This window comes from Diadema setosum, chromosome 21 (genome assembly GCF_964275005.1).
Source record: "Diadema setosum chromosome 21, eeDiaSeto1, whole genome shotgun sequence".
In the NCBI taxonomy this organism is placed as follows: domain Eukaryota; kingdom Metazoa; phylum Echinodermata; class Echinoidea; order Diadematoida; family Diadematidae; genus Diadema; species Diadema setosum.
Genome location: NC_092705.1, coordinates 13,640,316 through 13,668,307, shown reverse-complemented (window position 1 = coordinate 13,668,307; position 27,992 = coordinate 13,640,316). Strand labels below are relative to the sequence as shown.

Sequence of the window (27,992 nt, the reverse complement as noted above, 5' to 3'; positions counted from 1 at the left end):
TGATAACAACAACAATTGTCATTTAACCATCAATCAGTGTCATCTCAAAGTGGCCATTTGATAATCTCTTGTATTTGACTCTGTTATTCCTCGATCGATATTTTCTGCATGAGGCAACGACGAATATGGTCGCTAAAGTCATTAGCACACCCGTGGCCATGGCCGATAAATACAGGGCGGTTCTGGTAACGGACGATGCTACTGGAGTGGCGCAAAACACATCGCAGTCCGATGGTTCCATGGGGGCGTCGTTTTGGTTTCCCGGAGATTCTGCAGGCACAAAAAGTTAAATAAACTACATGTATAACTAATATCTTACACCCCATGCAACGGAATAAAAACACTGATGAAGCATAGCACAATGTGCATACATAGTGTAGCTATGTTGTAAATGCTATCAAGCGAAAACGACAAGTAAGCCTAACACAAATTCCGAACGTAATTACCGTGGCAAGGTGTGCTACGAGAATTCTTGGATGGATGCTCTTCACTAAACATATTTTTACCATCATCATCTCAGAGGACACTGTCAGCGTTGTATACCTGTATCACTATAACCGATGCTTCAAACCAGAATCCGTTACAAAACATGATACTTTGTGTTGCTGATGTCATTTCATTGCACGACATTCGAAAGTATAAAGAAATAATAGATCCAACATCCGTTATCTGGATGAATCTAATATCACATGTTACACTCTCCACAGATCTGCAGTGAGTAATTCCATTCTTGCTATGCATTGTTTGATCCTACCTACGTTAGGTGTAGTCTATAAACCCGCTCCCTCAAAAAGGATAGGAACACATAATCAACTCTAATAAGGCGTTGCATTCTTTTAACAACCTTCACTATAATTATGGCAAACCCACATGGGTATAGTCTCTTTTATTTTGTTTTATTTCATTATCATTTTTTTTTTATTTGGCCCTCTGCTCTATTCTGAAATGTGTCAACAAAATGTTGGTACAGAGTCTATGGAATTGGAAAGCATTTTCAATATCGCTGACACTGTACTAGTATTCCTAACCTTCCTTGGGTTTGGTGTTGTATGAATGATCGTCTCGCGCACAAACGGGCATGTTGTCTGGAGGAAGGGGCAAATCGGCATCATCACCAACCCTGAGAATGACCGCCATGCCGAGCTGTTACACATATAAAGGAGGGTTGAAACACACATACACAAAGATAGAGAGACAGATGATAAGGAAATGGATGGATACATACAGAAAGACGTGGGCCTCTCTTTTCCAATAACTCAATTATTTTTGAACAATATTAGTCTCATATGTAATGTATTTGAAGAGCTCGCTTCCAAAAGGCGCTAAATTCATCGTTTTTCAATTAAATGGATTTAGTGTCTTCTGGTTAAAAGCTCTCCGCATGTAAAATTATTATGTATATGTTTGCTGTAATACATTGTACGTTTTGTTTTCTTGAATTTGCATCGGCAACAAAAAAGTGTCATTGGAAATAAAATTTCACTTGAATCTATTTGAACTGAAAGACAAATAGACAAAAATAGAGAGCGAGAGAGAGATCGATAAACTCATCTGTAGATCATGTAGATGGTTGAATAGCAAGTCATAGAGATGATAATGGAAAAAAAATGTTGAACGTATCATTAAAATTGTACATGATAAAACATAAAAGAAATATGTCATATGTATGCATACACGCATAATTTCATATCCTCACGTTCTGAATACTCTTCGATGGTGTCAATCGTTGATGTCGTTGTTGTTGTTGATGATGATGATGATGATGATGATGATGCTGATGATGATGGAGTTGTATTTGGGTTATAGCTGGGGCAACGTGCAATTAATTTCAATATGGAAAAATAAAAACAAAAAGATGGGAATTGATGTTTCCTGATTAGTCTGCATGTCACTTTTGTGTGTTTTTTTTTTTCTATTTAGCTGATTTTGTGCTCCGATTTACCTCTTGATGTAGATCCATATGACAGTGAAACAGCCACCACCCAGGATTGTCTGCCTTGAGTCTCAGAATCACGAACCGTTGGGCCATCATCATGGTATCTTTCCGGAGAGGGCGCTCTAAATTTTTCTCCAATTCTCCTGCAGAGGCCATCCATCGTGTGAATCATTAGTGATTACTTGACGCTATGACGGTGACCTCGACACTAAGTTTAACAGACCCATGAGTTGGACACTAGGCAAATGAGGCCCACGAGCTCGATTCTAAGGTGTAAAACCCAAGTCAAACCCAAACCCAAGTGATGTAAAGTCGCGCTCGTGGGTGTTTTTGCTTAATGTCGAGCTCGGGTAAATTGGTAGCTAAATGTTAATCTCATGGGCATTATCTGCATGTATTGTCTAATTCGTGGACCGTATAGCTCGTGGGCCAATCTTAGTTGATGTCGAGCTTAATAATGGGCCTTTTTCACTATAGTGTTTAACTCCTGGGCTATATGACCCGTGGGCTGTATGACTCGTGGGCGTCAAGTTCGTGACGTGCACCCGTGACGTGAATTAGTCAAACGTACATTTTCTTGGATCACTGAGTACTGACCTCATTAACAAGGAAAACTAATGTTACTTAAAAGGCAATATACGAACAAGATAATAGGATGAATGGAATTCATGGTGAAAATGTGTCTCGATATAACGCATCCTGTCATATTTCGTTGATTGTCAGAATCGACAAGATGGACTTTCATTCTTATTTATGAAATATAAGAGATTCGTACCTCTCATGAGGTTACCACGGATACCCGCTATACCAACGATCAAAGTTTTATACCTCTTTCATTCATCTCTTTCACTTGCTCCAGAGGAACTTGGTCGCCATTATCATAAGCGATGAGGTAGAAGTGGTTTCCATGGAGATGAAGAGGGTGTGGTTCAAATTCCCTTTGTGACTTGGTAACGAGTACCAACTCCGCAACCTGTCAGACAATGTCATGGAGTAAAAAGTACTGCAGAATATTCGTCTTCAAAAGAGAAGGTAATAATCACGAAACAAAGATAAGGGAAGGATACTCTACTTTCCTCATCAGCAAACCTTTCGAGAAAATTTTAATTGTACATGCAGGCCCTACTTGTGTTTGACGTGTACTACACCTATATAGGTATACACTTTTAATGTGGCAGTGAAATGTGGAAAGAAGCTGCTCTCTTTTTCATTCCACTTTATTTCAACTGTTGTATTCTGATTTCAATGTCGCCATATCAGGGCATCTGACAAATTTTCATTCAAATGTCACTGCTTTTTGCAATCTTGAAGTGACTGAATCAGAATTTGTTTCAAATAGTGAAGCCGAATCTTTAAAAGACATTTTATTGAAATAAAACACATTACTAACTTCGATACCAGCATTTTTTTTTTGATAAAACTGTGAGGGAATTTATCATTGCGCTGGTCAGTAATCATGGTAATGACCTTTCAAGTACCTTCAAAAGAGTACCGAAATGTCTGCATGCGAATATGAATTAGATACATAGCAGCAGGGAGATGATTTCCTGATAGCAAAAAATATATTTTTGTAACAATAGCAAAACGCGGAGGAGGTGATTGAATCTTTGCGTTAGCATAATCCATGGAAGAGGTACAATATCATAGTTTACCTGACCTAGCTTGACTTCAATCACGTGAATACAGCTGCAGTATTCCTTTCCGCAGTCTCGCCCCGTCGTTGCCAATAGCGACTCCTTCGTGCAAAACTCGTCGTCGGACACGAGATGGTGGTGGCTAAGCGCGGGAACGGGTGGGAGTGCGAAGCTAATGTTGTTCAACATATGAGTTCGTTTGGCCGTGTAGGTGGCGCCCTTTTGGCCGCCTTTCTCTACGGGGTAGTAGAGCGGGTGATGCAGCTTGGGAGAGTTACGGTAGACAGAATCGACCTCGATATAATGCGTGACATCTGGGTCTTTTCGGACAATTTCAGGTGATATGTTCAGACCTATAGATGTCACAAGATAAAAGAAGCAGCAACGACAGGAACAATAACAACAATGATAATGACTCACAGATCGCCCTCTTGACCATTTCAGCTCGAAATGTAAAAACCAGGTCAAATACAGTACTCTCCGCGTAATCGGGTATCGCTTAAACGGGTACTCCGTTTAATTGGGTAGTAATGTCAGAATCAGTTCCAATGCACATTAAAATTACCTGATAATCGGGTTGCCTCTCCGCATAAATGGGTAACTGATTTTATTCTTATCTCATTTCTACCCACATTTCATCGCATATATAACACTTTAAGAAATCACGAATGTCAAATTTTCCACGGCTAATCGCATTCTCTGCTTAAAGGGAAGATAAACCCCAAGAACAATGTGGATTGAGTGAAAGCAGCAACATTAGTAGAACACATCAGTGAAAGTTTGAAGAAAATCAGACAATCGATGCAAAAGTTATAAATTTTTAAAGTTTTGGTGTTGGAACCGCTGGATGAGGAGACTACTAGAGGTTATGACGTATGAGTGGACTACAATATCAAGAAAATATAAAGAAAATACTACAAAAATCCATTTTTCATGAAAATTACAAATTCCATCAAATTGATATTGACATATGTTGAGGGTAGCAATTATTCCCCCTGCTTTCTGAAAGCGGTTGGTCCACTGCTCTTTCATAATTCTAGAAAAGTTAATTTTTGTTGAATATCCTTTATATTTTCTTTGTATTGTTGTCCACTCATACGTCATATCCTCTAGTAGTCTCCTCATCCAGCGGTTCCAACACCAAAACTTTAAAAATTCATAACTTTTGCATCGATTGCCCGATTTTTCTCAAACTTTCACTGATGTGTTCTACTAATGTTGCTGCTTTCACTCAATCCACATTGCTCTTTGGGTTTACCTTCCCTTTAATTTGCAAAGCAGACAGATCATTTGGGGAGTGATTAAACATGAAAGCACATGTACACGTACCGACTTGTCACACGTAAACGAACATTGCACATGTAGCTGGCACTCACAATTGCATAGACAGACAAGTGTTTAGTGCAGTGTACAATGCATGTACATGTACATACACATTGTGTGTGTCCATTGTGAATGAGCCGGGTTCTTCTGTTAATCGGGTACTCCGCTTAATCGGGTAAGAAACGCTCTGCCCGAGCCTACCCGATTATGCGGAGAGTACTGTACTAGTAAACTTGAGAAACTATCACTTTATCTACTTATTGTCCGTAAAATGGAAAATCTTCGTGAATCAAGAAGACTTGTCAAGTGACATACATACATAAAACCCATACACATACATTAAAAAAATTATATTTACGACGGATGTCATACCTTTTACTAAACGAATTACGTAATCCTCGTCTATGTAGCTCCGACTTGAAATATCCTGATGCGTACATGATGGCTGTAATGATGGTAATTCCTTATGTGATCAAGGTATTATAATGTATTAATGATAACTTTTTAAGGTTTTGTTTCCTCTTTAAAGATTACGCATGTTTTATCTTATTCTCTTTCATAATGTCAACGCCTCGAAATACTCATACGCACCTCGCAAATCAACAAGACCGGGCCTTGAGGACGACATCCATTCCTGGTTCGGCAAATTAAGAATTACGCCATTCTGCACCTCATCATCCAACTCTACAGTCGGCTCCTTTAACGGCGCTCCGTCGTAACGTAATATCGCAAGCTGTTCGATACCTTCGCACTCGGACCCCTCCACGCCACGCACCCACAACCAATAGTTATCTATCGGCTTGTCGGCGGCGAGAACAAAATCGAATCGCTCGCCTCCCGATATCACGAAACCCTTTACTGAAATCGGATCGAATGGCGAACCATCGGAAGCGATTACTGTTATTGTATGACCGGTTACCGATACTACTAGCGGGCAATTCGTCACCGCGGTGTTGATCGTCCGAAATCGATGTCTCAATCCGAGTGTAACACTAAATACTCTGCGCTGAAGTTCAGCTTTCAAACCGTCCTTCTCAAATACCTGTTGATGTAAGCAGAACGTTTTAAAATTACAGGCCTAGTTATTCCTACAAGGAATAATGCAGATAGAAAGACAGGGAAATCTACTTGTTTCTGGGAGACACTTCATTTGTTGTTTGTGTCCCGAATCACTTCGCAAGGTGATAGGCAGAATCACGCTATGGTACACCGCAAACTAAATATTATATCATCCGAACTATGCATCGTCATAGTTTGAATGGAACAATGTTTTAATGACAGAAAATGTTGGAATCAAGTGAATATAGAAGGCAGTGGGTCAGTGATAATATAATGTTATTACGTAACATCTTATAAAATCATTTACAAAGGGATGAAGCAACGTCACAATAGTGAGGAAGACAAACCTGTCCCGTGCCACGCCCATTAATGAGGAGCCCGTCCGGTTCCCCAGGCCCGTCGGCATGGAGGTCCATCATCATGTGCTGCATCGCCATCACGTCCGTCCAGTCGGACAACACGAGCACGTGGTCGACGCGATCGACGTCGTAGAGGTCGCCGCGCTCGTCGACGTCCTTGGCCTGCCGCACGACGAGGGATCCGAAGATGCCGTCGGCCCGTTGCAACCCCGAGTGGGAGTGCCACCAGTGGGTGCCCGGTGTCTCGGCCACGAAGTCGTAAGTGAAGGTCTGTGGGTGGGGTATCGGACACTGCGTGATCATCGACGTCCCGTCCATGTGAGGAGAATGGCGTTGATGCTGGCCGTGCCAGTGGATCGCCAGACCTTCGGAGTTGTCCAGGAGATTGTGAACTTTCACTTGAATTCGGTCACCCTGACATACCTTAACAGGGGAAAGAAACAATGGGCAAATTCCCGTTGTTGATATGTTTTACTTGGACAGTATTCATCTATACACCCTGAGGAAAGGAAACTTAGTAATTCAGTAGATCACTCCTGTTGTTATGGCAAGAATTTTTTTGTAAGCCTTAAAAGGTATGCAGATTATTTTTCGTTTAACACTCATTCGTTCATGTATTTTGTATCATACTTTATGTCTTGTACTTCTTAGAAATATGATTTTAAAATTGTATACTTTGAATATCGTACATTTATTACAGTTTGTTGGATGGACAGAAAGTATAATAGTGAAACTGAACTGGAATTTTCGAAACTTATTCCAACTATATAACCGTGAGATTAACTGCCATTGAATTAGGTTTATACAAAGATATTGTTGGCAAAGTAATAAACTACATGTAGCACTATATGGTCTCAGAGTCAAGAGCACTCATGGTGATACATTATGTTTCACTATCACGTGATCGTGTTAAGCCAAGGGCCGACAGGTATTTGACTAATCCATGTGCTTAACATATTATTTTGTTGTCATGATACTACTCTGAGGAAAAAAAGTGAAATCGATTCTTAACTTCGATAAGTGTTTTTTTTTAAGTGTACCACCACAAAAAAAAAAAAAAAATCAAAGGTTATGGGTATGCTAATAGTTCATCTGTAAGACCACCTTGAATTCGTAATGGTTGGTTATTTTGACTAGTAGGTTATCATTGAAATTTGCTTCCATTTATATACCTGTATGTTCGGACCTGGAATTTGGCGGTTGATGGACAAGACTGGACGCTGAACCCCATTCAGCGCTATGCAGTGCGGCCGCTCACAGTCAGTCGAGTTGAAAGGACATCGATAGCATGCTTTAGACATGGAGTAGTACCATTCTGCCGTGAACTCGAACGCACACAAGCGCGACGATCGTTGTTGAGTGCAATCACGAGCACACATGTGCAGCGAAAGTTCATCTTCACTGAGGTTTGTGGATGGCGCCGACGTTGCAGATACAGGTTTGAAAATGAGTACTGCTATATCTGACAGAAATTGCGATAAAGTGGGTATAAAATCCCTCGAAAGCATGCAAGCAAAGAACAAAAACCAAACAAACATAATTATATGGTACTCTGCGCAGTTATGTTCGAATGATTACTACTTTCCTCATTCGTGTTACAGTTGTAGCTTTTTGTGAAGAGATCCATAACATTGAAATACCCCAAATAATAAACGTTTCTTTTTCTACTCAGCTGTTCTCAGAGTCACCCAGAAATGACTTCTCGGTTGTTCCTGTATGTAGTTAAAATCGACAATAAAGATAGTAACTGTAGAGACTTGTAATCTAGTCTCAAACGGTTTGCCGCTGGTTATCGCCTAACGAAATCACAGCAAGTAAGGAAACTCTCATACTTAGTAACTCACTTTGATCTTGAGAATATCTCTGCATCTAACTTGAAATGGAAATATGCTTGACCATTAAGGAGAAATTGAATTTAGTCTACGTTTCCCCAATTTGCACCTATAGTAGACGACACTAAATATTGGTAACAATAGTCAAGATCCGAGCCGTTGAATATTTTAGAGCGTATAACTTTGTACTTTGATTCGTACAAGTGATTATCCCTGCTTCGAAACAAATCAACAAGATAACAGTCATTGTGAAAGGCCATTGACTTTCATGATTGATGCCACGTGCACTTCGAGATCTTTGTACCATGGTGCTGATCGGAGACTTGTGTTATGCAGCACTTGCGTAATCATGACTTACATGACCTCTATACTTCTGCAGAATGATGTCCGATAGCAGGAGTATTCCATATACTTTGAAATGATAAGTTACAGATAACAATAATGACTAAGATTGATCAATGTCAACGATGAAAAAAAAAATGAGAAGACAAACCTAAGAATTTGGGGAGCTTTCTTTTCCATTCTAGTTGTATTTGTCATTGTCTTTGCATTAATACTATTGGAAAGAAGAAAATTGCAACGTTCACATGAGACGTGATGAGTTGTTTGTTTTTTTTTTTTTTAGATAAAGTCTAGTCAGAAATGCATTTGTGACCAATTCTTTTTAACATAGTCTCAATCGTTACATCGGTTTAACCACATGCCTATTATTGATATACAGCGAGTGCAATATTAACTTAACAAATTATGATCATACTCATGATGACGACCGAAGATGAGGAGTTGGACTCCATTGATGTTTATGACCCTTTGTTGATAGTTTGTTTGTTTGTTTATTTGTTCGTTTGTTTGTTTGTTTGTTTGTTTTAAGAGAGTGCAGTCGTTGCCCAACCTCGCAGTTAATTCATGGTATATTCTAATAACTTTATTTTGACTTTATCTCATAATTGTCCATAATTATATGCAACAAGTCATATACAGGTCAGGCCGTTAGCCGTGATAGCATGCATGTGCTACCTTTGATCATTATGACGCGTGAAAGTCACTTACAGGTTACGTGAACGATAACGGCGACAGACGCTAAAATTACTGTGTTTGCCATTGAATCAGCCTCTTGATAAGTGTTCTTGACCGAAGACTAGTCCAATTATTCGCCCATGACGAAAGTATTTAGAGGACGGCACTGGATGTGAAGTAGAAAAGAGGACATAGATGCTCATGAGATTTGCAAAGTTATGTCTACTGGTGCCAAGAATCCCCTTAGACATATCAAATGAGTTCCAAAGCTCATAACAGTTTTTGATATGTAACAACGCAGCTCTGTACAAGTCCACCAATGATACACCTAATTTAACATATAATTTAGTCTTCTACCAGTGAACTGCCAACAAAGAAAAAACAAAAATGTTAAAAGTACATTGTATAAACATTCATATTCTTATCAAATTCCGAAGACACGTTTGCACATGACGCGGGAATCACTGCAAGAACTATACATTCAACAAAATGTTATGGATGGTAACGATTTCTCGTAAAGTACACGTTCTCCAATAATTGCTAACAATAATTACTTCTCTTCTCGAAAACATTATAAAAACAAAAACTTGACTGTGCTGATTGCGTAAAGTACACGCTCCTCAATGATTGCTGTACAATAATTATTTCTCTTATCGATAACATTATAAAAACAAAAACTTGACTGTGCTGAGTTATGGCGCATCATCAAGGTACATATACCTGTCATGCCTGTCAGGAGTATGTGTCATCGATCAGTTCTACCACCAAAGTTGAAACAAGAATCATCACTACATTTTTGCGAGAAACACACACATTTACGCCAAAGAGCTAGTTGATAGGATAAATGTACGCATGGTTATCATGTGAACTTCTGTGTATCTGTGTAACGTAAGACACGACAGTTATGGAATAACAGAATTTGCATTAATTTCTAGCGCCGACCTAATTTTGAAATGCAATGAGTGCTGCTCTAACCTACAATGGTACATTGAATAACTTTGGCATGATGATAAAGCAAGAGGGATTATGTCTGTATGTTTAACGATCTCACCTGAATTTACTGAGAATGGTTCCAAATAACAGCTCAGTAAGTACATAAAGTATCAAGTAAATTTTCCTCTGGTCTGGTAATTTGGACAATAGGCTATGTGTAAACGTAAGTAGATGGCAGAGACAGCTCCGAGGACAGTCTGAGTTTCGATGGCTCTTGAATGTTTGCACTGAGGTAAAACAATTGGGATCAGCTGGTGATCTTTTGTTTGGAGAGGGTCATCAAAGCGACTTTGACCCCCTGAGACAGATAACAACGTGATGTTTTGCACCGTGATTTTTGTATAACATCAAGAGACATTACCCTATCAACTGGAATTTTCTTAACCCAATCTCTGCAAGATATATATAATGGCCAAATCTCAGTGACCTCTACCACGCAGGTTCCTGTATATCTATTTCTGCAACTGGTTATGATATTTCGATTCTTTGGATCTCTAACAGAATGATTTGATTGTATCATTTTTATAGGGTCGTCTTGATAAGATCTGACTGTGTTTATTTTAGTTTTTTATTGTATATGGAAATATCCCGTAATATACAATTTATGTTATTTACCCCACTCTTTTTTTCTTTCTTTCCTTCCATTCTTTCCATCTATTCCGTCAAGTCGTGTCATGTTGTTGTTGTTTTGTTTCTCCTGTTTTGTTCCGTCTCGTCTTAAATCATATTTGTGGTAAGTATTTGTAAATAAGTATTTTTTCTTTGAGTGGTTCGCAATATACAAGGTTGTTTTAGTGGACCTCTCATTTTTTTCTCAACTAAAGCATAACTTTGTATTTTTTGCTAGTATGCTATCTTTATCTGTATCATTTATCCTTTGCAAAATCGAATGTATGTGTTTATGACATAAACCCTGATTTATTCTGTGTTATGTTTTGTTGGAAAAAAGAAGAATTGAAATAACTGAATTGAATTAAATTGAATTGAATTGAATATGTTCGCTAAATAAAGCACAAATAGTTCAAACGAGTGTGTCAAATGGACATTATTATTAACAATAATATGTTTATCTCATATAATTGTTTTATTAAAGGATTTCAAATGATAATTTAGTGACAATGAGTTCGGCCTTGTTTGTCTTCGTTATCGTAGTTGCTGTATATGCTAGGCTCAAATTTTTTTCGGTTTTACCAACACAGCCTAAAAGAATTTTGCATGTTTTCGGATCTTTGCTTGTCTTTCCGCTCGTCTTCTTTCTCTGAAAAAAGTCTGATTTGTTCTTCCAGAGCTTCACTTTTTTTTAAAAATGTCATGTTTGTTTGTTGTTGTTGTTTTTTCCGCTGGTGTCACTGTCAAAAACAATTAAGGTACGGTTGTTGAGTCACTTTACTGAAAGCCTGGGCTGCATGTAAAATGCTTTTAATAATTGTAGTGATGACTAATGTGCGAAAGTGATTTTAAAACGTTTAGAATCAAAATAAGATGAATAGATAGATAGATAGATAGATAGATAGATAGATAGATAGATGGATGGATAGATAAATAGATAAATGAATGACTAAAAAATGAATACAGATCTATAGATAAACAGATAGATCTAGAGAGACAGACAGACAGAGAGGCAGATAGATAGACAGACAGACAGACAGACAGACAGACAGACAGACAGACAGACAGATAGATAGATAGATAGATAGATAGATAGAAGTGTAGATAGATATGGTAAAACATGTACAGCTAATGTCACCGTTGTGTATCTCTTACTCCGCCTCTAACTGGCATACTGGAACAGATGGTCTACGTAAAATACACGAAGAGCGCGCGATCTGACGTATCAGTCAGCCGACCGATCGAACCCATCAGCATATATCTAGCATCCTTGCTTGCCGCCCTAGTTGTTTGAGCAGAGTAGCCTGGGTCCTACTGCTGAAGAAATCTGTACCGCTTTTCTATTCATTACGGGGCAATCATGGCCGGAAACTTCTGGCAAAGTTCCCATTGGTACGTATACCTTCAGCATTATTGTGATTCATGTGTATTTCTCGAAAATGTCTCTACGTTTACCAACATTTTCATCGAGTTCAGAAGTGATCAATGGTGCAGGCTGTCTGTAGTCCCACTCCTATATATCTGTGATGTAATTTCTCTCTGTATTGTAAATCTGTAACGCAACAGGCATAACACATCTTTTTTCAATCAATTTGGTTTTATTGCAAATCAAAAGAAGCATAACAGTAAGTCCGCAGACTAATAGGGCCATGCGTACAGAAGAGAAGTGCATACATGATTATATTTATAGAACATTCAAAGTTAAAGAAAAAATCAAAATGTTAAAAAACCTAACACGGCCACGGTCGTTAGATTCTAACTGTTAGCGCCTAGCCTAGCCCTGAATTTTTTGTTATTCTGTCATACCCAGGGCTGCCAACATTGGAAACTAGTTGAGAGTGAGACTCCCATAGGCCAATGCTATAATTTAGGAGTCAAAATGAGTGAGATCAATAGGAATGCATGCAAACGAAATAAAGTTTTAGAGTGAGAAAGGACCAAAATGAGTGAGTCTCACTCTCAGTGAGTGAGAGTTTGCAGCCCTGCATACCAATATCATATTATTATTCCTTAGAGTAAGAACCCCAATTTTCGGACGGCCTCCAATATCCGAACACTTGCCACTTATCACAAGGCAGCAAAGTCGACTGTCACAGCACAAGCATATCACATCGTTTCACATACTACCCATTACTAGCACACTCGTTCACCACATGAAAATGCCAGAGTCACCTCCAAAAATCCATCTGAAATCCCAAATTTTGCCGTCAAAATCGTGGAATCGCCGCGACTTTTCCAAAGCGCACACAAATTAGGGCCCGTGTTAAGAATCAGGGTCGCCGAAAAAGCGCTAAAAATTGAAAATTACGCCGTTCGGTTGCGAGATTTTTCGCTTATCGCAAGCTCAGAGTGTGATGGTATCCTCAAAAACACAAAAGAAAAACAAAATCTCCGTACGTGCCGATGCAGTGAATGAATGTACAGGGGCTGAATGCAAGTGCAGAGTCCCTAAAATTCGGACACGAACGGGCGCCGCAACATCCCCAATGCAACCTTGCGTCAACAAGGTATGGCGCTCGCGGATTTTTCAGCGGCCTTGTATGCGTACTGACATTGCACGCGTGTCCGAATTTTAGGGAATTGACAAGGTGATAATATTTGGGGATTTCGTGAAATTTTATGATCGGTTTAACAAAATCAGTATTGGGAAAAATTAGTTTGATATATGTAACAAACATTATTATAGATTTCATTTTGTGGAAAATTGAGTTGAATATATATTGCAAAAAAAGCTTAAGTGTCCGAAAATTGGGGCTTTTACTCTATAGTCCTTAAGCATCAATTCAATTTTTCAATTCAATTCAATTCTGCACTACAAACTTTAGCTTAAACTTACAGAGGGCAGGGAGGGTAGATTAGGAAATAAACCTAAGGACTAAGGTCATGGTTACACAATATGTGGTAAATTAGTATCTTCTTCACGATCAACTTTGTCATACCAAAGATAGAAACATCAATCAGAGAGAGTGTAGGGCCTACTACAGACCTTTGATACATGTGCACATAGATAGCTATTAAAGATAACATGATGCCTTTTTGCACTAATAATTGTGCTGTGGATTTCACAGTATTTGTTATGGGATTAGCCCAATGCATCACAGTGGATGGACAACTCAATTCGTTCTGTTATTTGTTACACACTGATTCTTTATGTTCATGGTCATACTCGTCTGATATATATCCAATGGATATATCAGATGAGTAAATTGGTCTGTTGAAAGCATTATGGGGTGAGTTGTGGACTTTGCCTGTCAACATGTACATAGGTCAAATGCTCAATCCCCAACATAATTACATGTATTATGAAGTGGTAACATATTTACATTAGGCATGTAGTTGTAGTCTTGGGCATACTACTGTTAGGCTTTGTTTTGTGCTTGTAGGTTTTATATTTATATATAAATTATTTGTTATTATGATTATTATTTTATAATTATATTTATTTGCTTTTCCTTTTACTAATCAAAGATTTTCACAGAGTTTCATGATCAGTGGTAACTTGAGAGCAAAGCATGCATTCTTTTCTGATTCCAACAGCCAACAGTGGATCCTGGATAAGCAAGTCTTGATGAAGGATCGACAAAAAGATCTCCAGGTGCTCTCAGAGGAAGAATACCAGAAGGTCATGATCTTCTATGCTGGAAGTAAGACTTCACAGACATGAATTCACTAATAAGCTCATAATGCCAAGTGTTTGTCTCATCATAGTTAAAGTCAGAATTTACCATTTGCAGATGAAACAAAAACCCAGCATTAGCGCTTTAAAATAGTTCTAAAATGTGAGTTCAGGATAGAAACAACCACAGTAAATATTTGAATTGGTAAAATCAATATTCAGTGTTGTTAGATATGGAAAATGTGAACCATAGTTATAATAAAAATGTTTCCAGACTAAACTGTTTACAGTTACTGTTTACTGAGAAAAATTCAGATATTTCCAAATATTTAAGGCTTTATCACAAATTTTATATGATAGGATGTTTTGTGGTACAACAGACCTACACATATATATCAATGCATTAAATGCACTGTCTTCAAAATTTCTTAAATCACTGCTCCCAAAGGTAAACAGGACCTTTAATAGTCAACTGATTGTGGATAGCAATTTAGATTATTACTGTGTCCATTTATCTGTGTTTACCAGTATATAGTATATAATGTAAAAATGTCAAGTTTTACATTCTAAATATCATTGATAAGAAAGCACCTCCTTGTCATAAGTTGATAGATTTTTTTTTTTTTTTTCAGAGCAAAACCCATCAGATCAACTTCAATGTGAAAATGCATCACAGTTATTGAAAGCTGTTTCTCATTGCAATGTACAGCCACTGAAGTTAAAAGTATTTTTCATGGCAGCACCAACATGATCTTGGGAATTTTACCAAAAATATGAGAGTGATGCTATTCCAATATTTTCCAGTCATACTTCAGATTTGACACTTTGCCTTGATAATTTGATAATAGCTGAACTGTGTTATGTTCTGGTCTCTTGGGCTCACCGTTAATGATGAGTTCTGCTCTATTTTACAGGAAGTAAGTGATTTATACACAAAGTATCCTGACTACAATGATTGATTTTGTTTTCAGCCATTGATTCAACTTGGAACAATATTTCATTATCACCTCCACCCACCCCCCCCCCCTTATGCAAATTTTACATTGAAACCAGTATTGAAAAGGAATTTGTATATATGTAAATGTGTGTTTGTCTCTTCTTGTAGTCATCCAGGCAATTGGAGAACAGATGAAAGTCAGACAACAAGTCATTAGTACAGCAACCATCTACTTCAAGAGGTTCTATGCAAAGTAAGACATTTGAAGACATTATAGAATGTGTGATTTGCTGAGTTTATTTGTTGAGGATAGGGGTTGCCATATCATGGTTTAAACATATGTAGCAAGCAGCTCCTGATTTTGTGTTTGATACTTATCTACTTTAATCAATGGATACATGAATTATACATTATTTGTTTGAATTATGTAGATGTTTGAATTTGACTTCTTACTTTATCACGTTTGTTGATTGGCATTGGGATCATTCGATGTGAAGTTTCATACACTGGGAATGACAGTGTAATAGATCCCAGTAAAGTACCAGAAGTCTGTTCTTGGAGCAAGGAATGGTTCGCCAGTGGGATGTAAAATTTGGAATACAGTCAAACTTGTCTACAGCAGCCACTCAAGGGAGAGTGGCCATTGTGGACAGGTGGCCACTATAGAAAGGTTTTCTGACATGTTGAAGTATATATATGCACATTTTTAATGCATTGAATAATGTTGTTATTGATCGCATTTGTGCATCCTTGTGTGAATACAGCAAGTGAGTTTTTTCAAGAGTGCGTGCTATGCCTGAATGATAATTGAACTGTTCACCATGCATGACCTTTACAGCTACAAAGCAACACACCATGCTAAAATATCAACTTGGCTGTGGATCCGTGTGGGTCTGTGGCAACTGTACTCGGGATAATATTTATCACAGAATACTTAAACTTGCTGGCTGCATTAAACAGGTGCCCGCTATACCCAGGGTCTTCAACATGGGGGATTCATGAGGGGGATTTTTCATTGGTAACATAAGGCAGGTGGCCGCTGTTGACAGGTGGCCACTCTGGTAGGTTGGCTGTATTTTACTCTCAACCTTACAATTTCAGGAACACACTGAAGAGCATTGACCCTCTACTGATGGCTCCAACCTGTCTCTTCCTGGCTTCCAAAGTGGAGGTGTGTGGTAACAGTTTTATCTCTCTTATATCTCTTATCCCTTCCCTCTTCCCTCACCCTATGTTCTAATCAAGAAATGTATTAATTCTTTTGTTTTTCCTATTAGTCCATCTTCTCCAAGTTTCTTTCTGTTCACAAAAACTTCCATCTGTTCTACAGTGCATTCCCATTATAATGAACAGGGTACTAACAAAATTCCAGTTACAACGAAGTAAAAATTCAGGCTGCAACATTATCCGCTCTATGTATTTTTATTGTTTATTTGTTCGGTTACAAAATTTGAATATAATGAAAGGAAACTGCCAGTCCCGAGGGCTTTGTTATAACGGGAGTCCACTGTATTTTTCTATCACCTCTGTATGACTTGTATGAAATATAATGCTGTGTGTTTAGATTTCACATGTATGTAAGTGTATTTCCTTGAAGAAGTGTCACAAATGCCTACGTGTTTATCTACTCAAAATCCTGTGTACCTTTTCCTCTTGACAGGAGTTTGGTGTACTCATGAACAGCAGGCTACTAAGTGGTTGTCAAGCAGTCGGTAAGACATAGTTTATTTGGTTACAAGCGTGCCGTGTACTGCCAAAAGCTGGCAGGATTCTCCCTGCAGATATGCTACCTTTGAAAACTATTTCATCGTGGTGGACAATGTTGCAAACTCAAACACACAGAGTTAAAATGAGCACAAACATATTTCCATGTCATGTGCATACGTTGATTCATTTACTTCACCTTGAAACAGTCTTTCTACTCCAGAAACACATTGGACACATTAAATAAATTGTTGTTGTTTTTTTCTTTTGCAAAGTAGAGTTGTATAATTTAGGCAGCATCTAGAAGGGAGAAAAAAATAATGAATAATCTATGCATAATTTAGTTATGAATTGAGGAGAGTTGAAACACAGTTGCTGTGACGTAAAGAAGACTTTGGTCAAGCAATTCTGACCTAGTGGGCCGAAGTGATCAAGATAGTGCCCAAGGAGAGAATAAGGTACGCAACTTTGGGCAGCTTTGACATAAAAAGACAGTGGCATGTTTAAAGAGGATAAAATGTTTTGGGAAAGTACAGTCACATCCTGTTAACATGCCTATGTTGTGAGCTATATAAAATCTGCTAGTGTTTGTTGGCATACAATTTCCATGGCTTTTTCAGTAGTTTTCTGAGAAGGTTAGTATTTAAGCTTCAATAATGAATGTAGTCAGACAAATATCTTATTTCATATTGCATCCTAGGGTCAACATAAATGATTGTTGGATTCTTGTCTTGCCTATCATTATAGGCGAGTTTGCTCATGTTAAAATCATCCCATACTGTTGCTTTTTGCTTCAATGCTGGAATGCAGTAATTGTAAGATTATAATTGTTCTTGTTCTTAACATCTGCAGTGAAAAAGTTTGCTTATGCCTTTGGCAGTGGAAGTCAAGAATTTCCGTACAAGATGCCTCATGTGAGTATGAACAGTCATCTCCCTTTTGTAAAAATTATTATTTTCTAATCATTGATATGTCAAAAGAATGAGATGTTATTATCAGTCTTTTATAATGATAATGATAGTACTGTTCTGTTTGTGATGAACTATTTTCCCTCTCTGCGTATGAAGTGAATGCTTTGTTGTTGTCTTAAATCTATGGTTATTAGAATGCATTTGGCAGAGTTTGCAGGTAATGATTGAAGCTTTTGTTAGATCCGTGAAACATTTTGTATAAAGCACTTCATAATTAATGATTGATGATCACAATGATAAAAAAAAAATGACAATGTTTATTGTTACTGTCATTATTTTCATTAATACTGTTATAATTTGATTTCTTTTTTCATATCATGGCTTTTCCTTTATACAGTGTATAGAAGAATAAACTGAGACAGAAACACACATTTGTGTCCTTACCTTTGAAAGTGAGGGTGGCAAAAAGAAGAACTTGTGCATATCACCATAACAGGCTGTAGCATTTCTTAATTAACATTGAGCATTCATACACTTCAGCATACTTTTTCCAACAAGTAATGCTTTGGTTTGTATGGGGTGGGTTTTTTTTTTCTCCTTTTTGTGACTACTTTGTTTTACCCCTGCCATTTCTTTCTTCTTGGTATATTTTTCATCTCTCCAGATTCTAGAATGTGAATTTTATCTTCTAGAAATCATGGTAAGATTATCACATATTTTCGTTGAAGCAATATTTTCAAAATATGAATAAAAGCTGCACAATTGTGTATGTCTAATTTCATTTAAGTGAATACAGTAACAGCATAAGACACCTCAGTAGAAAGAGAATACTACGATACAAGCAAAGTTGTACTGAAAGTCGCTATTCGTCTGAAAAGACATTGGCAGTTTGGTGTCATGGGTGCAGCAAATTCACATGAAAACTTCAAAATCAAGGAACTGTGTGCAAAGTGCCACCTTCTGCTATCTCAGTGACACTGCAAGATCTTTAAATGGGATACTGTAAAACCAGAAATTTTCATGTGCATGAAACATTTGCAAATTTCATTAGGAGACAAGATTCACGAATTTTAAATGCACACAAAAGTTCTTGTGTACACAATGCATTGAATGCCAGTGGCAATTCTTGAAAAAGTTTTATGCCACGAAAAAGGCAGTCAGCTCCAAGTCGCAAAACTTTCATGCTGTAAATGTTTCATGTTTTACAGAAGTACAATAGCTGTTTCATTTTGATTTGTTTGTTTTTAGCTTGCAGTTGTTGTTGTTTGTTTGTTTGTTTGTTTGTTTGTTTTGTGTGTGTGCATGTCTTTAATTGGAAATCATCACTTAAGCCAGACATTGAAACAAAGGCAAAACACGACAATAAGTAGTAGATTTGGATCTGACAGTAGTGCAGTGGAAGGCACATGTGCATGTAATTCTGTTGTTTATGGAGACATTCATGCAGAATCCATATCGAATTGTTCCCCGATCACTCAGGATTGTTGTTTGATAGTGTTCCACCCATACCGACCTCTGACCCAATACGCAGCGGACCTCGGCCAAGAAGATCAACTGCTACCTCTAGCCTGGTAAGTTAGCCATATTGTTCAACTGGTTCTGACAGAAATTGGCTTTTAACATAACTCTTTTGTAATACACATAGATTTTTTTTTTTTAACTGTTTCATACATTTGTTGGTGACTTGTCACTGTAGTCTAAAAACTTGCACATTTGTTTGGAGCGTTTAATCTATGTCATTGGGTTTTTCTAGTGTGGTTTAAGCACATTTCATTGAAAGTACAGTCTATTGGTTTCATGCATTGTACATAAACACAGTATGCTATATATTGTGCTTTACAATCCACAGAGCTCTCAGTTACTTGTAAGTGCTTCTTTAAATACAAGAATGACCAAGAAAAAAAAATGTACACTGTGGTGGTCCTCACTAATGATTTGGAGCATATATCCAATGTTGTGCTCTGATAGGACTCCGCTTTGCTTTTTAGAATGTGTTAATGACAGTTTGAAAGAAACTTTAAAGATAATAAAAAGTTTTGGTACCTCAAAAGTGTCCTTGAATTTCCTTGTCTTAGTTTGTGTTTCAGGTTAAAGTACCTTTCATATAACTAGCACTGTGAGACTTACTCGCCCCAAAGTGCTCTCATGTCTTAGTAATCATGCAATTAACTGCGACCAGCAGCCCCATACGCATAGCGACCAGCAGTCCCATACGCATAGCGTAATCGGGCTTCGCATTGTAGCGTTCAGGATCATGACAGATTTAGTATCGCAGGGTAAATGTCAACTTAAAATCCCATAAATTCTTCAATTTGAAGACTTACCAATTAAGTTGAAGTATTGAAAACAGGCTTCGGGCAACGTTTGGTTCTGCCTATAGTCCCTTTCTGTTCGAATTGATGACTGAATGTGACTCGGTCGACAGGACCTTAGGAGAGCTACATACAGTACACTGAATACTACAGCCAGTGCCTGCGAACACATCACATGCGCACAAATTTCAAATCCATGAACGGATAAGATGTTTGTGTGCGCATGCGCTGGCCATAGTATCCAGTGTATGTAGCTCTCCCAAGGTCCTCTCGACCGAGTCACATTCAGTCATCAATTCGAACAGAAAGGGACTATTGGCAGAACCAAACGTTGTTCGAAGCCTGTTTTCAATACTTCAACTTAATTGGTAAGTCTTCAAATCGAAGAAATTCTTGGATTTTAAGTTGACATTTACCCGCGATACTAATTCTGTCATGATCCTGAATGCTACAATGCGAAGCCCCATTACGCTCTGCGTATGGGGCTGCTGGTCGCAGTTAGCTATGCGTACAATGGGCTGCACGCTGCTGGTCGCAGTCAGTGGTTTCGTACAATATTTATCGACGCTGTACAGCGTCGGCTCTGGTACGAAACCATTATTGCATGATTACTAAGACATGAGAGCACTTTGGGGCGAGTAATTCTCACAGACAACGTACTTTAACCCGAAACACAAACCAAGACAAGGAAATTCAGGGAAGCTTTTGAGGTACCAAAACTTTTTATTATCTTTAAACAAGATATTATTGAGTTCTTTGTTATGTATCAGTTCAAACAATTTGTCACTGAATTCATCATACAAGTGTTTGTGAAATTTAGGTTCACCTGAATTACCAGCAAATATCTTTTTGGTTACGCACATACATGTATACAGGGGAATCTCATTAAAATGAGGACCTAAAAACCATGACAATTACCTTGTTATAAGAGGGTTTTGTTATATCCAATGTCCGTATAACAAAGTTCAGCTGTGAATATTTGTGTCTTTTTGTACCCTTTAAATAGGCATATAATCAATGACAGCCTAAGAACAGACATCTGTTTACTCTATCCACCCTACCTCATTGCCCTAGGTAAGTCAAGAGCATTGGACTCTAAACAGTGCCCACTTACACATAGTAAATACAGTAGAAGCATTATATGTGTTTGTTTGCATGCGTGTGTTCGTATGCAGGGCTTGACAGTAGCAGAGGGCCCAGGGCCACCAAAAATTGATGCCGAGTCACCAAATCTTCAAAAAGACTGTGTTGTGGTGGCCTTATCTGTGTTTTGGTGGCACAAGCCGTCATCTTAAAGATAACATAAAGTTTTGGTACCTCAAAAGTTTCCCTGAATTTCCTTGTCTTAGTTTGTGTTTCAGGTTAAAGTACCTTTCGTATAACTAACACTGTGAGACTTACTCGCCCCAAAGTGCTCTCATGTCTTAGTAATCATACAATTAACTGCGACCAGCGGCCCCATACGCATAGCGACCAGCAGCCCCATATGCATAGCGTAATCGGGCTTCGCATTGTAGCATTCAGGATCATGACAGATTTAGTATCGCGGGTAAATATCAACTTAAAATCCAAAAATGGGGCTTCTGGTCGCAGTTATCACGCAATAATGGTCTCGTACAACACGTGTACAGTACTACCTCGCCACCATACGGCGGCGAGTCAAACTAACGGCTCTGATACGCAACCATTATTGCATGATTACTAAGACATGAGAGCACTTTGGGGGGAGTAAGTCTCACAGTGTTAGTTATGTGAAAGGTACTTTAACCTGAAACACAAAATAAGACAAGGAAATTCAGGGAAACTTTTGAGGTACCAAAACTTAATATTATCTTTAACTTCAAAAAGAGTTTTTACATAATATATATATATATCCTTTTATTTTTGGCCACTACATTTCTTTTTCAGCCACCAAATTTCAAATTAAGAGACTTTACCAGAAAAAACATGAGTTAGTGTTGAGCCCTGATGTATGTGTGTGTCACAGTGCTCTCACTAGTCCCTGCATCCCCCAAAAACCACAGCGTGGATGCTCACTAGGATTTGTCCCCTGACCCTGCCAAGCAAATCGGATCCTGGGGCAAAATTTTGGGGGGAGAGTGACCTTTGCCTGCAATTGATAGCACCCAGCTGTGTTCGTCAAGTGTGCGGATGCACAAAGTCTTGTGTCAAGTGGCAAGACTTGCCCCAAACCCTGATTGCCCATGCAGCTCAGGGGGGCATTTCATGAAGGAACTTGTCGGATAAAATATCTGACAAGTCAATTATATCCGACAAGTTTTGAGAAATTCTTTAGTCTGATTGGCTGATTTCTCTGAACTTGTCGGATATAATTGACTTGTCGGACATTTTATCCGACAAGTTCCTTCATGAAACGCCCCCCTGGACAGTCAAGATAGTCAATTTATTTGTCGGGTACAAGACCATGATAGATTGAGGGACATGGGTATGGCATGACATCCCGCTTGACCTAAAAGTTTGTCAGCTTTTTCCATCTCCTTTATGTGACACTCTTTCTAGGAATTAAATCACACGGAATAAGTTCACATCACAATGTCATATCCAGGTTTTACAGCAGCCACAAGTCTTAATCAATGCCAAAATGAAATTTTCCCCAACCAGCTTTGTACCGCCCTTGCATGCCGAGATTTGTTGGATCGCTGACTTAACCTGTTGAGGACGTACCGATTTTGCTACAACACGCATTTCCTATAGACACCTGCCCGAGTATACTCGAGACTCGTCCTCAAAGGGTTAAGTTTGTGGCCGAACATATTTTTGTGGGTTAGAGTTCAATGTCTGATTGACTGGACTCTTTCTTGTACAGAATATATATATTTTTTTTTTTTTTATCCTTAACAAAATTATTTGTTCTTACCCTTACTAATACAAAAATACATTGAAATATGGTCTCATTTCAAGATGAAATAAAAAGATAGTTAATAAATGTGTACGATGGTTGATAAAGAATGAGCCTGATGTTTTCAGTATCATCTTCATTTCAGCCTCCCTTCACATGGCTTGCGTCATCTCACAAAACGACCACACGAAGCAATGGTTTGCCCAGCTGAATGTTGACTTAGACAAAGTAAGATTCGAATTTTGCTGATATCCTTAGCTTCCTAATCACCTCCAGAAAAGACTGTCAAATATGTTGATAAATGTCTATATTTGATCATAATGATAATGATAATGCATTTTACTTATAGAATACATTCTACTTATATAGCACATGTCACATTGAAGTTTCGATGGGCTTTACAATTATTTTGATATTAATAGTAATAGCCAAATTGTTACAAAATACTACAAACGATATAAAAAAAAAACAACAAGACAATTAACTGCAAAATTATTGTTGAAATAGATGAGTTTTGAGTCTTGTCTTGAAAGTCTCTTGATAAGTCATATTGCCGAACTAAAATTATTATTAAAATAAAAGGTTGGTATCCTATACTGACTGCGAAACTTTGTACCACAAAATATTTTGATTTTGCTATATAAGACATTCATACAGCCTCATATCACATATGGTATTGAAGTTTGGGGGGGGGGGGGGAGCCAAAAAAGTTGATCTTAATTCTATATTATTAATTCAAAAAATGGCACTACGTGTGATAACATTCAGTACGTACATGACAAGGTCAAGACCATTATTCAGGGATATTAAGATACTTGATGTTTATCAACTGCATAGATTATCTACCTGTAGTTTTATGTATGACTTGATTAATGAGAATTTGCCACATTCGCTGTCAGAATATTGTTCATTAATTCAACATGGATATAGTACAAGGAAAAAAGAAGATGAGAATCTTTATTTCCCAAAGGTAAAGACGAGCTTGGGAAAAGAGTGTTTATCTTGCCTAGGTACAATTTTTTGGAATGACCTACCAATCAAAATTAGGAAGAAACCATCAAGGTCAAGTTTTTGAAAAGCTGTCGTAGAACTTTTGTTAGAAAGTTAATGTACTCCTGACATTTTGTTAGCATATATTTTACCTTTTTAAATGTAAATACTATTTTTTCACTTTATATTATAGACATTGTTTATGTTTTTGATATACACGGATTAGAGATTATTATCAGTAGATTCATTACGTCACAAACTGTTCATTTAATCAGATTTTTTTCCTTTCTTTAGTACTACAGTTATTGATAACTGGTAATCGTAACACATTACTGAACGGTAATAAACTAAGAAATAATTATACTTTGTAACTGCATAAACTGTAAGGGGCCAGACTTGACTAGCATTCATGCTATTTTCTGGTTCCCATTATCCTCGCTTTTTTATGTAACTGATACGACTATAAACATGTACAATGATTGTTATTGCATTGGATGATAAATTCATTCATTCATTCATTCATTCATTCATTCATTCATTCATTCAAACTATTGTGGCTAAATATTAATAATAATGATTTTCATGAGCTTAAGGTAGTTTCATCTCCTTCGCACCAAGTGGCATCGGTTGCCACCACATGCTTCTGATTCCTTTCCCCATCCCTTTTCTGCCGTCAGATTCTGGAGATCACCCAACACATCCTGAAACTGTACGAACTCTGGGAGAACTATGACGAACGCAAGGAGATCGCCACCATCCTCGCCAAGGTTCCCAAGGCGCAGCCCAACCCCCCTCCACCGGTGACGACGCCCACGCAAGAAGGAATGGCCCCAGGAAATTGACCTCTGTACATTTGTTCCAAAGAAACCTATAACTATTATGCCGCTGAACCACAATAGACATTACATAGAGTGAACCTGCGAAGCCCAAGCTAGACTTTACTTTAGTGAAGTGTGGATGGTAAACTGACCACACACAGGGCCAAGGTAAGGCTTGGGTCGGACCACAGGCAGTGGACGGGTTTGACCGACATTCAAACTTGTTGCTGATGGTTAAAGCACCGGTACAGTGCTGGATTCATGGGAAATGGTGGTTTTGCAACAGACAGCATAATGCGGCAGATTGCTACACGCTGTGGAATGACAAAATGTGCCTACGCTCAGCTGCTTCATGCTGTGTAGTGCAATGGGCGCCGTCTACAATACACAGCCTAAAGACCTGTGGTACAATGTGATTACATGCTCCACATATTACCTCATAGAGGGTCTCCTTGTCAATGCAGTGAATTTTGCAGACAAAATTAACCAAATCTTGCATAATGCTCACTTGCTAATAGATATGTATTGGCTGATCACCATGTAATTCGAAGTTAATGATAAATTTGCGCTGTGTAACAATCAATTAGCCAACAGATACTCATTATTTTGCAGCAGGTGAATCTGTTGGTGTTTTTTCACTAAGGTCTCAAAGATAAAGTGAATATCTGCACACCTTGCTCATGGAAATGTCAGCTATAGCAGGGCATGTGTTGATGCGCCTCAAGGCATCCAACGTTAGAAGATGACAATTCAACATCTGTGAAGTTTATTTCCCAAGTAAAGAATAGATTCTGGAGGGTAGAGTGTGTAGGTGTAGATTGTCTCTTAAAAAGTACAATTCCATTTTGCACTCAAGCTGGCCCAGCGAAACAGAGTGAATTCAAAACTTGTTTGTAGAGGTCTCGTCAAAATTGGGTCTGACATAAGAAAGTTACAAACTGTTCCAAGTTTCACTGGTTTTGAAGGAACAGTGGTCTTAGTCCCAACCACATATCGCTGTTGGGGTGACAAAACCTCTCTTCTCAAAAATGTCAAATGTTCAGGAGAGAGAGAGAAGAAAAATGGCAATCAAAGCACTATAACTTGTGGGATTACTGTTTCTTCAACATGCCGTGGAGGCTTTATTTTGGGGGTTAGACAGCTAGGATTTGGACAGAATGTGACTTACATGATTATTTGACAATTAAATTTTAAAAAATGTGATTTTTGCAAAAAGTTGAGATAAAAAGTCTTGTCACCCCAGCTACAATATGCAAGTTAGGAGAGGTCGTGATTTCAAGAGGTCACAAGCCTTTCATGGACCAACCTTTACAAATCTTCACTAAACTTTTGTCACTGATGTAAAATCAAAGACAAAAACTTGTTTGTCCCAGGTATCAAATGTTTACTGTGTTGTAAGAAGTATGATATAATGATTATGAATCTTGGGGATGTGTTGGTATAGTGTCTAAAATGTTGACCAAAAGGTGAGTTCTGTCATATATTTGGGCACAAACCATGAAAGATTTGATGTTGACATCATTACCCTGTTAATTTGCGTTGGTGGTGGTTAGCAATATCAGTATCTGGTGAAAACATGCAATGCGTAATAATTCCATAACAGTCTCTTGTAGAACTGTATAAGTTTGTGTTTTGAAGAAATTTCCTCCCCTCTGTTCACATGTTTTCTTTAGACACATATCGTTTAAATTCTGTGTGGACATGGTTTGGAATGTCACTTTGCATTTACTGCATTTTACGAGAGCAGTGATATTTCATGATCACAAATCATAAAACCAGTATGATTTCATCATACATGTACTTCCCTTGAAAATTCCAAATCTAGTTGAGGTATGATTTATGTCAGTTTTTACTCATCTCCAAGCTACACATTTAATTTGACCCCCCTTCAGATCTCGGTCGCCGATCGCGCGATCGCCGCAAAATTTTGCCTGAACATAGAGCCTGATGTCAACTACAAGATTACATGGTCATACAATAGAAAAATGTTGATTTTATATTTTTTAGTAAATTAATTATGCAAATTAATGCATGAAATCATATTTTCACCTATAACTCCATCAAAAAGACTGAAGGATTATTAAATTTTTGTGTCAGAGTTCCTCAAGACACATCAAACAATTTTCTTGTAAAAAAATAGCGCAATCGAAATCATTTTCTTTTGTTTTTTATTGTTTTGTTAATTTCTTATGTATTTTATTGTTTTTTTGCCAAAATTTGTTGGAGGCACTTTTTCAAGCTTATCTACATTAGAATTGATTTATTTCAATGGTTAAAAGTTGAAATAATCTAATTTATATCAATTAAGCCAAAAAAACACAGTTTGCACTGGATTTGCACACGAAATCATGAATTTGAGCGGTTTTCGGGTTGACATGCATATGCAAAACATTGCATAACTTCAGAACGGTGTACCTGGACGTCGCAAATTTGGTCTCAAAATATGCGGGAGACTTCAATGAAAAAAGTCATGAAACGACGCGGCAAAATCTTTGGCGTTGCAGAATCGTGGCGCGAAACGTCGAGGGGGGGTCAATTTGACCCCCCCAGTTAGAATAGGGTTAAAAAAGCTTTAGCCTCGTAATACTTGACCCTCAGATCTCTGGAATTTCATCCTCACGGATTAAAAAAAAAAACTTGTATGTTACTGTGTGTTATTGTGGAATATTTATGCTGTTGATCCTACATGTCTACTGTGCATATTCATACCATGTACAATGTACATGCATATAGTGCAAATGCATTTGTATAATTAAAAGTTTCAAAACAAATGAAATTGACAATGTGTATTCTTGATATCTGGCAAGCATTATGGCATTGCAGCCTTGTCTTCTGTAGTGCATGAAATGCAATGATGTCATCAATGCTCCTCCTGTATATATATTTTTTTTGTTTCTATAGCAACAACACACGTTCTGGTGATTGTTACCTTTTGTTGCATTTGTTGCATTTTGAGGTTTGTGACGTGTGTCAGTGGAAGACCAAAACAAACAAATGCACACACACACACACACACACACACACACACACACACTCGAGGATTTTCAACCAAATTATACAAACAAGCCATCAACAAAGTGTG

The 27,992-nt window shown here is 37.9% G+C and overlaps 2 protein-coding genes across 2 annotated transcripts; one reads left to right on the top strand and one right to left on the bottom strand.

Moving 5' to 3' along the window:
- Window positions 1–22: 22 nt before the first annotated feature.
- On the bottom strand, window positions 23–7,690 carry LOC140244323 (uncharacterized). The gene is made up of 8 exons (XM_072323967.1): window positions 7,484–7,690; window positions 6,300–6,734; window positions 5,485–5,935; window positions 3,589–3,923; window positions 2,765–2,909; window positions 1,943–2,079; window positions 1,029–1,143; window positions 23–270 (listed from the first exon to the last, which is right to left on the bottom strand). The coding sequence occupies exons 1-8, from the start codon at window positions 7,688–7,690 to the stop codon at window positions 23–25; spliced, it is 2,073 nt and encodes a 690-aa protein (XP_072180068.1).
- A 4,365-nt stretch (window positions 7,691–12,055) lies between these two features.
- LOC140244708 (cyclin-C-like) lies at window positions 12,056–27,680 on the top strand. The gene is made up of 11 exons (XM_072324323.1): window positions 12,056–12,154; window positions 14,300–14,406; window positions 15,484–15,568; window positions 16,417–16,486; window positions 16,976–17,027; window positions 17,872–17,933; window positions 18,595–18,630; window positions 19,410–19,501; window positions 21,249–21,316; window positions 23,248–23,330; window positions 24,770–27,680. Exons 1-11 carry the CDS (start codon window positions 12,123–12,125, stop codon window positions 24,932–24,934), a joined length of 852 nt encoding a protein of 283 aa, XP_072180424.1. The 5' UTR covers window positions 12,056–12,122; the 3' UTR covers window positions 24,935–27,680.
- Window positions 27,681–27,992: the final 312 nt, after the last annotated feature.